A 12,209-nucleotide genomic window follows, 5' to 3' on the forward strand; every position below is an offset into this window, starting at 1 on the left:
TACAAATATTAGAGTTTATTCAGTGCACTGTACATAGATTTACATAAAAATGTATAATCCATACATTAAGACAGAAGTCTAGGAATGTAAAAATAAACACCAGCAAAGACTGTAACAAAGCAAATGACAGGAATATACATATATAGTACATTGGAAAATGAGGTGTGTTGAATGAGTAAGTTAATCATGTAAAGGTCAGAGGAGTTCATTATGTTGTTCGGCACTTCATTCCATGAGCACATTCCGTTCAACAAAATGCAGATGAAGCATACATGGTGTGGCAGTGGCAAAAATGATCCTCAAGCTGCAGCAGGTAGTAGACGCCCTGCGGCAAGCATCAAGCCGACGATGATGTTTCTGGGTGACAGCATTCTGCCCGAACTTCCTGTAAACATCAGATCAAGTTTTTCAGAAAAATGGGTAATTTGTTTTTCAAATCCCTTCAAATCTGGACTTTTTAAAAATGATATCAATTAATTTCTTCTTTCTACACCACGTATTCTCATTAGCATTAATGGAGCCCTTTCCAATTGAGCAAGAATAGGTTCACCCTGGACTGGTGGCAACTCATTATTATAGTTATTTTTAGGACACTGGTCCAGTTTTTACTAAATGTTTTAATCAGAGATGCAAGTAAACGTTTTATGATTTTTATGGGGGGCACCGATTCAAAATCAGCCCTTTCTTTTTTCTCGCACATAATAATAATAATAATAATAATAATAATAATAATAATAATAATAATAATAATGTGACTTCAGCGTTAGGTTCTGCAACATGTGGAAATTTCCGAAATGTCATAGCAATAAATTAGACTGCATGGTAAAATCCTTATTGAGCAAGCTTTTATAGGTCAAACTTAAAAACAAATGATCTCTCTCTTGGAAATCTCTCCAAAACCTGATGTGGTTTTAATTAACATAAAAAAAAAAAATTATGAGCACATACAGGGTGACACCCCCTAAAAAAAAAAAACAGGCCCCACCTTTCAATAGACCTCACTTCTTATTTATTTATTTTTTTACAGAATCAAATGCAACTTGAGGTAAAGCTAGTTTATTGTGTTTAGAACATCACATTCAAACATTATACTCATTTGCCATTTATTCTTCTAAAATCCATTTCAAGTTTCCAAATCCACATCTTTTGGGGGCTGTTTGTTTTTGGGTCACCCTGTAAAGCCATCTCTGAATAAAATGTGCCGTTTACCAGTGTTATTACTCTGATTACAAAAATGACTTGCTTAAAAAAAATAAATCATCTCGCCCACGTTGAGCAAATTTGTTTTACAGGTTGAGAGAGGTGTTTACATGTAAACACCCAAACTATTCAGAACTGCATATATTAACATTCAATAGCTGAGTTACACTTGAATCTTTGATTGTATGATATAAAGCAGACTTACTGGGGTTGCATTCATCTGACTCTTTATAGCTGCCCATCAGTTCACTGGTTTTGACAGAGCTCAGAAGATCTGCACTGACTTCCCCTGAAAGGAAAAGACAATATTCAGTCACACTTCCTGATGAATTATAATTCATCAGGTCCAGGGAGATAGTAGTCAAGACTGAAGAGCCCAAATGTCCAGGTTCAAAGTATAGATCTTCCTAAAAATTAGAATGCAAATAAACTTTGTCGTTTGTGGGAGATTTTTGTTCTAATGGAGGACCCTCACAACATAGTGTGCATTTTAAAACCTCTAACAAAGAGCCTATGCTTGTTGTATAGTTTCATACTATACATCTTATTGCTTGAAAAATAACAGCATACCTGAGACCATGAAGCTTACTCGCTGGCATCTTCCTTCAGCTTCAGATGTGGGAGAACCCAACATAGTCACTGCTGCTACTTCCTTCTGCAGGACATTAGCAACACGACTGCGAAACTCAAATCTGAAAGAGAGAGAGGGATAGAGAGAGATAAAAGACTGACAATTTTTTTTTAAAATGGCTGGACTAAGCATGGCCGGAAGTCGATTTTAGTCAGGCCCACTAATCGGCCCTCATGCGTGTGACGTGCTCCCGAGGCTGCAAAATTTCATCTCAACCTACTCGGTGAAAGGCTTCTTTTTAGGCTTCTTTCTACTCCCTCGTCGGCGCGAGTGACAACTGATGTTATAGGGATTGTGGTATTGCCCCCCAGCACCCCCCGCCCCCTCTTGTAATGGTATGCCCCAGTTGCAGGTGGGAGGCGCGGGTTACGTGATGTGAAAATAAGGAAATACAAACACGCTTGAACGCACGTTGCTGTCTCACGTCTCTTCTTACACAAAGAACTGCCACATTGATTCACATGACTGACGCATTGTGCTGTTGGTGACAGGTCTGCAACACATGCCACACACACATAAGGATTTGTTGCTGCTCTGATCGGTCCATTATATCACATTTTGCGATGACATACGGTTTCCCACACGTAGAGGATGCCCCACGCAGCTCGTTGCTGCTGCAAAGTAATTAGTTTAGCAGCGTTGTGTGGGGAAAGAATTTACTCACCCACGTTCCCCCTTAGCGGCCACCTTCCAGATCGTTTTCGCAATAAAATTAAATGCATCGTCTAGTCATCTCGGTCCCTTTATGGCTGTAGCAGGCAAGATGTCCGTTGTTGTTGCTGTCTTTTTGAAGCGACGCCCCCCGACTTGTTTCATAACAACTTGTGTCCACAAGTATATAACATATTATTATTGGTTTTTTTTGGAGGGGGGGGTATATTCAAGCTGCACGCAGCACTGCCTCAAGGATGACACAGCCACATCAAGGCGGAGTTCATGCACTTCTCTGGCGCCTTCCCTATTTCCGGAAATACGCCATAGCAAACCAGCTGTGTATAGTGGTTTGCTGGTATGCTTTTATTTTGAAGGCCGGGAAGGAGGGGAAGTGTGGAAAATAATTAAGTAACTTGACTATGACTTCTGACTGGCTGTTGGACCCAAATAATTATACAATATGACAAATCCAGCCCGGGGCTCGCAATGCAAGTAAGCACACGCACGTTGGCTAAGTACTACTGGCGCATTTGAAGCGTGTCCACAGCGGGTTCAAATTGTAAATTAGCCACCTAATGATCTTTAAAAAGCCTCTGCCGTTAGAGCATTTCTCCCGCGGCGACGTCAATCATGGATGGTTTTTTTTTGTTTGTTTTTTGTAAGAGGGCGGAATGCGAATATGGCCGGGGGGTCGCGGCCGGAAGGGTACCCAGGTCAAGGGTGGAGGGTCGCGGCCGGACGGGCAAAAAATGGTCAAGTGCCCAGCTCTGCATGTTTGTATACGCACCCGCTGTTTGAGAGGGAGACATAAAGGTAGTTCCCGCCGAGTCGGGGGAGGACCCCGATTGCCTCAAAAGAGGCAATGAGCTTTGTAACCCACAAACCAACATGGAAAGACACACATTTTTCACCAGGGACCAAAAACAAGGTTGACACTCTGACCCTATGTGAGTGATCTGAGAAGCAAAGTGAAAACATGGAAATTTGGGAATCTTCAGGATGAGCTTTTAAAAGACAAACTGGTCAGAGGCATCCGTCATGACAGCATAAGAAAAATTCTGCTACGCAACAGTGAGCTAACCCTGGCAAAAACAACTGGAACTTGCCAAATTCACAAACTTGCAGAGCAACACATCGAGACTCTTGTTGCACCAAGACAAAGCGCCACAAATGTGGACACCATACGTTTAGGGCAAAGCAGTCACAACCTCGCCAATTCAAACTAAAGTCTTTTGTCACATGCTCCACTGGGAATGACAGAACAGCATAGAAATGAGGAGGCAATTTTTGAGGTCATGTCTGTCCAACACATTTCCTCCTCAAGTCTTGATGAACTTGGAGACCCCACTACAAAACACAAAGACCTACAGACGATCTGCAAGATCATACAAAGTGGATGGCCCAAATCTGATGTTAACTTGCCAACAAGCATACGGCAGTACTTCACATTTAGAGATGAGCTGGTGAATGATGATGGCATCGTCATGAAGGGACCCAAGGTGGTCATCCCACAGCCATTATGACGTGAATACATCGGTATACAACACAGAGGTCATCCTGGCACTGAAGTCACACCTTCCATGTCCAAGGACATAGAGGAGGAGACTTCATCATGCTCCGTATGTAATCGCACCAAGCCTCATCAACAGAAGGAACCACTCAAATTCTACCCCGTCCCGGATCTGCCATGGTCGACTACTGACATTTTTGAGTGGAATGGCCAGCACTACCAGGGGTGGTTTAAGATAGATCTGCTGCGTCACATATTATCCGCCACTGTGATAAAAAAGTTGAGACCACACTTTTCAGTCCACGGCAGCCCAGTTCACTAGGCAGCGGTTCAAAGACTTTGCATCTGCATGGGACTTCACCAGCAGCCAAGAATTTCTGCAGACTTTGTGAAAGGGCTGCCAGCTGTGCAAAGAGACTATTAGAAAGGTCCAAACGTGATTGAACATTCTCAACATCTCAGGAGATGTTGTCAGCTCGCCAGCTGAGAGACTGATGTCCAGACAAACAGGCACGACTCTCCTGATCAGCAAGATCCCTCTGACTTCCACTGTCAAAGACAATGACACTGTTAAAACTCAACTCCTCAATAAGTGGCAGTGTCAGAAGTCGTGCTACGACAAGACAAGCGAGCACCTTCGCCCACTCACTGAGGGTGAAGTTGTACGGATGCAGACTCAGCGTGGTCATGGCGACAGTGAAGCAAGGAGCCGAGATCCTACGTTGTAGAATCGGATGGGCACAAGAGAAATCTGAGGCACCTGCTACCTGTTCTGGAAGCCCCACCGCATCCGCCGCCGCAGACGTATGACATGACCCGGCAGTGGTCGTCCCACCAGCAAGTGACCTGTCACAAGGTGAGGTTCCTACATCTCCAACCAAGGACCAGGTCAACATAGGCGATGGTGAAGCGACGCCAGGGATTGCGCTACCCTCCTTGCAGCCCTCTGGAGGTCTGTATGTCATGCGGGCTGGGCGTCTCTGCAGGGCCAACCGTAAGTATCAGTAGTAGTTACTGGATGGTCATTGGACCACATTTACGTGCAGTCAATAACCCGAATATCGGCAGTATTCAGGTTTTTAAAAGCCATGTAATATCATGCCTGGGTTACTCCTTTTCTAACCCGAATATATGCGCATGTATACGCCGATCGTAATACAACAATCGCATGGGAAGCTCTGTGCATGCTCAACCGCAAGGAATCTTGGTTTTTGTAGTACAGGAAGTGCTTGTATGCGGGGCATTTGGCGCGCTACCCACTGGAAATACACAATTAGTGATGAACAATGCATGGCGAAAGCGAGAGTAAGTACGACACCACACTCTTGGAGCGAGGAGTGTTTCATTCGCGCGGTGAGTGACATGAATATAATGTGCTTTATTGACAGTAGCTAGTAACAGTAATTATCTCTATTTGCGTCATGACGTACGTGCGTCACCGCTTAAATTGTGTTATTCAAATGTGGGAGTTACTGCGTCCGCTCACACACACGTAATGTGTATATTTTATTCCATATGTTTCAGAAATAGGAATTTTGAGCTTAACTCAAATATTTAGTGCATTTACACGAAGACAAAGACAATCTGTTTAGCTGTTGTTGTATAGGAATCAGTATTCCTAGACTAAATCACACTTTACAACAGCTGCAAATTCATGATATCATTCACACAGGCAGAATTTGTGTCCGCACTAAGGTTGCCTTCGCAATATCTAGTTACACCATTTGTTTATATTTTGCTGTTTGTTCTGTGTATAGAAACTACAGAGAGAGGATGTAGAGCTAGGCGTATTGTTCATACGCAGGATGTCACTTACAAGTCACCGTACGAGTTCAAGGGTTGTGCTGTATTTGCGCATGTGTGGGAGTGGAATCGATTTGTCTGTCTAAGGAACTTGGATCACTATCAACTTGAAGGCGTTAATAAAACGAGTGAAACCAAAAGCTGTCATTGGTGAAAATCACTAGGATCCTGCTATATGACTTCAAAAAGGGATGAGGGTCAGATCTAATGCAAATTAGAAAACACATTACAATAATTCAGGCTCATTAAAGCGGAAATCAACCCAAACCTATTTTTTTTTTTAAGAATATGTTCCCAGCAGGTCCACTAGTTGAAACACGGCATTCTGATTAATATTGCGATTGTGGAATAGGAATTAAGCAGCAAAATCCACTCCATTTTAGCCATCTCAGGGGGCGGCCATTTTGTCACTTCTGTTGACTGAAATGAAATCACAACTGCTCGGGGCTAAGGTAACGACCAATCACGGAGAGATGGTGAAATGAGGGTGGATTAACTCTGATTGCACAAACGCAATATTTACCAGAATGCCTTTTTCAACTAGTGGGCTTGCATAGAACATATTCTTGGAAAAAAAATTTGGGCTTGACTTTCTCTTTAAGGATATTTTTCCACTTACCTGCTGAATTTTCTAACTCTGGGGAAGGTCTGATCTGCGGAGGGAGATTCTGGGAAAATGTCAGCGCATGCAATGATGTCCTCACCATCCTTCAGCACCAAATATCTGTTGACCACTGTGAAAATTAATTATTTAGAGCATAGCATTTTTGCTTACACAATTGAATAAACATACATTTCCAACTCACATATGTTGTAAAAAGACTGTATAAACACACATGGAATGAAATCGCTCTCGTTTAACTTGTCTTTAACCTGTGATAGTGTGTCTATTGTCTCATACATACCCAAGTACACTCTGGATTTACAACTGAGTTAATTATTGGCAGGTGGACAAAAAGCCATGACGTCAGTGCACCAGGGTGCGGGACTGCAGGCTCTTTGAATAGCCACATTATATTGGCTCTATTTTGACAAGACCATTGCTTGGTCATAGTAAGTGTCATAAATGTGTGTGTTGTCACCTGTGTGATCCCCAGAAAGCTGAATGATGCTGTCAGTGTAGAGCTGTTCTTCCCTGAGGCTGACTGTGCCATGTCTTGCAGATATCTCCCCAACCACACAGCTCAGAGGGTAGTTAAGAGAGCAAGTAGAACTCTAAAAGGATGAAATATAAATACATGTATTTCTGGGTTATTAAATTTAGATTAGCCAATTAAAACCTTTGAGACTTACCTTTGATGTCATGTTAAAAGGATTGTAGATTCCTTGGTAATTGTTACACTGGCTATTATTATTGGCAGCAATAAGTTTATTTGATATGAACAGTGAGGCCTCGGTGCGCTGCAAAGAGACATTGAAACAAAAAGCATGCATTAGTCTATTGTCGGTTTTTTTTGGTATCACACTCCCACACAGTTGAGTGCATTTATTTCATGAAGGATTTAGTAACGCAAACAACCATTTTCGTCCCCAATCTGGAAGACTAGTTCTTGACATTTACAGGTGGCAATTGCGTGCAGGTATATAGGTCACTGCTTTCCCAGTGATTACTTCTTCCATGTTGTCATATCTCTTGATTACATTGCACGTGAGCTGGCTCGTTGGTATCCTCTCTGTTAAGTCAAGCAGTTATTGAGTATTTGATATTAAAACAAAAAGCAAGCATTAGTGTCTTTTTTTTTTAATTACCACATATCACACCCACACACAGTTATGAGTCCCTATTCCCTTTACTGAGAATTTAGTGACGCAAACAACTTTTGTCCTTAATCTGGAAGGCTGGATGACATTTGTAGTAGGTACCGGTACTTGCGTGCGTGGATGTAGGCCACTGCTTTCTCAGTAATTAATTTAAATCTCCTGTTTATATTGCACGTTAGCTTGCCCTTTGATATTTGCTCTGTGTCAAGAAGTCATTGAACATTTCACTTCCTTGAACAATCACATTTCAAATTCACTATAGTTGTGTTTCTCTATGTGAATGACAAATTATACCAAAAAATTACCAACTTTATCATGCACATGACTGGACTGCCAATCTCCTGCAACAAAATACATCGTAACTTGGACCCTTCCAAACATCATTCCAGCATGCTGCAATCATCTGATCCACTTTACATCAGCACTTGTCTAATCCGTTTTTGACTACCGGTACTTTTCAGTGAGGATAGAATTTAATTTTATTTTCATTTTACAAAGTAAACAACTTAACTATTGTACTTGAATTGAAAGACCATTCACGCTTGTCATTCAGGTATGTAGGTCACTGCAAGCCAAGTAATTCTTTCGTTTCTATTGAACGTGTCACGTACACACACCATGGTCAAAATTGTTCACATGGACTGGTAAAAATGAAAATACGTTTGAAAAAAAGTACAGAATCTGAAATGTACCCAAGTACAAAATTAAATGTTTTACTGTTGATTATATTACAAAGGCAATTTTGATAATTTGGCACAAGATCAAGGTACGGTAATGTGTTATGCTTCTGACCTACTTGTATATGTCTAGATTGAATACTGAACATGGTAAAAACTGCACCCTTTTTAACATTTGTTTTCACTTCAAAACAATGTCTCATAAATAACCTCAACACCGTGGTGAGAATAACATCTGCACACCTATGTACTGCTTACGTTTTCAGAATGTAGATTCACCTCCAGCGTGGTGTCACCACTACTCCCATCAGGAAACATTTGCTGGAGCTGGAAGAGATCAACCATAGACCGATAATTACTTTGCATTCATTGCTTTTTAGGCATAGTAAGCGCTGCTGTGCTCTACTAATTCTGTGTTCTGCATGCTTTAGAAATGCTGCAGGACTCAGCATGGTGCCTTTGGAGGATGGCTGACAGACACAGCTGTTTGAGCTTCATAGTTCACAGGGCGTTAAGGTTCTGCCCGCATGCAGATGGATGCTAACTTAAACTACCGATCTTGATCCTTTACCTCCCTCGTGCAACCCACCTCACCACAGGCACAGTGACTTCACTGTCTCGCATTTTTTTTGTGCTTATGTTAAGTTACGGCTGTCAAAGAGGACTTCATTTTACACATTTGGGGGTAATTGCATTGTGAGGATTTTCGACATAACTGGTGAGCTGCAACCAGTCGGATCAGATGTTGAAGACTTGCAATGCTTACCATTCTGACGGTCCCGTTTAAAGAGCCACTAAACACAGCCTTGGCAATGGTCCATTGTCCATCTGTATTTCTTTCAGCAGATATGTCAGCACATTGCATTCTGTGAAAAGGTGCATGTTCCTTTATATAAATGAAAGAGGAAGGCCAAGGTGTTTTCACACATAATGCTTTGAGTGACTAAATGAATGAAATATATGCATTGTACTAAAACAAGGGAGATCTGTTACAAAGTACAAAACGTGCCATTCCACACCGGCTATCCAGATCTATTTCTCTACCTGCTGGTTTGCCTGTGTGGTGAGCTCACATGCCTACTCATTATAAGTTGTACAATAGCACATAATTACACTGAAAAAAATGGTGCACTGAATTTACACAATATTATTTCATCAAGTGGTTGCGCAAAATAAACATCTACATTTTTAAGTAGAGTAGTAGTCTACTTTTAAAATGTGGATCTAGAGCAGGGGTGGGCAATTCCTGTCCCCGGTATCCTGCGTGTTTTGTATGTTTATCGGCATCGGCCCTCGAGGACTGGAATTGCCCACCCCTGATCTAGAGGATCATTTGGTTGAATTTTCTCATTTTCATGTCATCAAACGGTTGCACGATAGCAACCGTTTGATGACATGAAAATGAGAAAATTCAACCCAACATTTTTTTTCATTGTATATGCATATATAACGGCGGCACGGTGGACGACTGGTTAGCACATCCGCCTCACAGTTCAGAGGACGTGGGTTCGATCCCGGCCCCGGCCTCCCTGTGTGGAGTTTGCATGTTCTCCCTGTGCCTGGGTGGGTTTTCTCCAGGTACTCCGGTTTCCTCCCACATCCCAAAAACATGCATGGTAAGTTGATTGGACACTCTAAATTGCCCCTAGGTGTGATTGCGAGTGCAGATGTTTGTTTGTCTCTGTGTGCCCTGCGATTGGCTGCCAACCAATTCAGGGTGTCCCCCGCCTACTGCCCGAAGACAACTGGGATAGGCTCCAGCACGGCCGCGACCCTTGTGAGGAGAAGCATGGATGCGTATATAACATGCATAAAAATCCATTAACATTCTACAAAATCATCTCCCGTTAGTTCAAATAGTAGTCAGAGTGCCTCTCATTGTATTTCAGTTTTATACGCACCCATCAACATTTTCTTACCTTGATCCATTGCTGTAGTGAATCACAACAGATCTTCCCACGATGCTGTGGGGCCCAGTTAATGGTAGGTTGCCATCTACATGCATCTCCCGCGACTGACTCAGGCCAGTCAGCAGCCCAAATTTTCCACTAATATCACCTATCTCATACTGGTCAACGGTGCCATTTCCAGGTTCGGGGGACTGAGTTATGTTGACAGACAATGGGTTGTAGTGTCCCTTAATGTTTGCAGCTGAGCATGGGTCTGTGCTGTTTGGTTTGATGGGTAAAATGTGAACATGGTAGCCGCCAGCCATGGCCTTCAGGTTGGACAGGGACAAAAATATATCTGTGGGGCCATTAGGGACAGACTGGTGGAATTGAATTTGTCCGGTTGACACGCCAGGGCCAAACCAAGATCCTAGCTTGGCTTTGGGTACACGCACCATAGTAATATTTGCACATGCAATCCTTGGCCCCCCTCCTTCTGCTTGATGGACTACCACAGAACGATCAATAACGCCTGACCCTTGCAACCAGGAAGTGACATCAGTGAAGAAACCTTTTGCTTCGACTCCACCGACTGTAGCACTGAGGTTGAGGACACCGTGTTTACTGGAAAAGTCTCCGACTTCGCAAGCTAGCGGGGTGGATGGGCCACAGTGGAGAGCATAACTGCTGCCTTGTGAGTCAATGCTGGAAGGGTTCCAATGACCTCCTGTTGTGCTGCAGCGCGTCTCATCATCGTCCCTCTCTGAGCTGATGGGATACATGTGGATATGCCAGTTGTGGTTCCTGGTCGAGGCCATTGTGGGGTTTCCATATGACAAATCCACAAAGGTGGAAACGTCAGATAGGGGGTTGTCCTTCAGCTGGGTGAACCACATGTCACCGACTAATGGGCTCCTAAACCTTGCTCTGGCGACAATTACTTCACCAGGATAGCCAATGCTGGCGCAGACATATCTGGCACCATCTGTTCGGTGAATCACGATGGACCGACCAACAATGCTGTTTGTCCCAAAAAGAGGGAGGTTGAAGTCTTCAAACGTCACGTCCACTTCATTTTTGGTTGCGAGGGACATATGCTTTGAACTGAGGTCTCCAACCTCGTACAGGTCATGTGTTGATCCAGGCTCAGTGGGGGATGTTGGGGCACTTCTGATCACACCAAATGGATTCCAGTGGCCACCTACATTGTCATTGGAGCACAGGTTAGTGGGAAAAGTCCTCCCTGAAGGAACAGGAAAACTGTGGACATGAAAAGGGCCCACCCTGCTCTGCAAGTTACTCAGGTTGATCTTCATCTTTGTCTGATCAAAAGGGGAGGACTGATAGAAGCTGATGTATCCATTTATCCCTTTCATATCAAATTGAGCACTCACTTGTTTCTCAGGCACATTATAGATTTGAGCACATATGAAGGTTGAACCTGGGCGAAGGATGAGAAAGGCTGTGTTGTTATCGTAGTTACTTAAATCCAGGCGAGATTTCCCAGGTTGCAAAGGAGTTCCGATGTTGATGACACCCAGATTTGATAAAGCTGAGGCATCCAAACTACTAAGAAGAATATTGCAGCTTGTCGCTGAGCTTACCGAGCCAAAGAGTGTCATGTTGGTCGATGAGGCACTGATTTGACCGATTGTCACAAGATCTAGTAGGAGCCTTGAGTTGTTCTGTCCAACGTTACGGCGAATATAAACATTACCCGCGATCTCACCAGTGAACCTAGCCTGACTTGTCAAAACTGGTTGACGGCGACTTACAACTGTGCATACATGACTGTTGTTGCAAGTCTGTAGCGTCAGCGAGAGATCATCCAGGTTTGAGCGCTGTTCAAAGAGATTTGACACACTGATGTTGACGCTTGACGTGGGATCAGCGGTGAATGTAAAAACACTCGAGCCAATGTTTGCCCCTGAGCATGGATCAGCAAAGTGGCCATACATGACAGGGAACTCGGTAAGGGAAAGGTTCACGGTCCTGCACAATCCGGCACCAGTAACGTTGACAGTGGCCGTCTGGGACGTAGAATCAAATTGGACCTGACCTGTGACTCCCCCCATGTTGAGTGG

General features: G+C 43.3%; 1 protein-coding gene across 1 annotated transcript in view; it reads right to left on the bottom strand.

Moving 5' to 3' along the window:
• The window catches only part of cusr (Copper-only SOD repeat protein), a 15,241-nt gene continuing 3,032 nt past the window's right edge, over positions 1-12,209 (bottom strand). Inside the window, exons 2-10 of the mRNA XM_086033647.1 lie at positions 10,156-12,209; positions 9,003-9,102; positions 8,495-8,563; positions 7,092-7,199; positions 6,881-7,013; positions 6,418-6,532; positions 1,771-1,892; positions 1,406-1,489; positions 1-385 (exon numbers count right to left, since the gene is read on the bottom strand). The exon at positions 10,156-12,209 is cut by the window's right edge and continues 29 nt beyond it. Of these exons, the coding sequence (XP_085889773.1) occupies positions 300-385; positions 1,406-1,489; positions 1,771-1,892; positions 6,418-6,532; positions 6,881-7,013; positions 7,092-7,199; positions 8,495-8,563; positions 9,003-9,102; positions 10,156-12,209 (2,871 nt within the window). The 3' untranslated portion in view covers positions 1-299. The remainder of the gene's footprint in view (positions 386-1,405; positions 1,490-1,770; positions 1,893-6,417; positions 6,533-6,880; positions 7,014-7,091; positions 7,200-8,494; positions 8,564-9,002; positions 9,103-10,155) is intronic.

Source organism: Filicampus tigris, chromosome 6 (assembly GCF_054856515.1).
Source record: "Filicampus tigris isolate MCC_2025a chromosome 6, RoL_Ftig_1.0, whole genome shotgun sequence".
In the NCBI taxonomy this organism is placed as follows: domain Eukaryota; kingdom Metazoa; phylum Chordata; class Actinopteri; order Syngnathiformes; family Syngnathidae; genus Filicampus; species Filicampus tigris.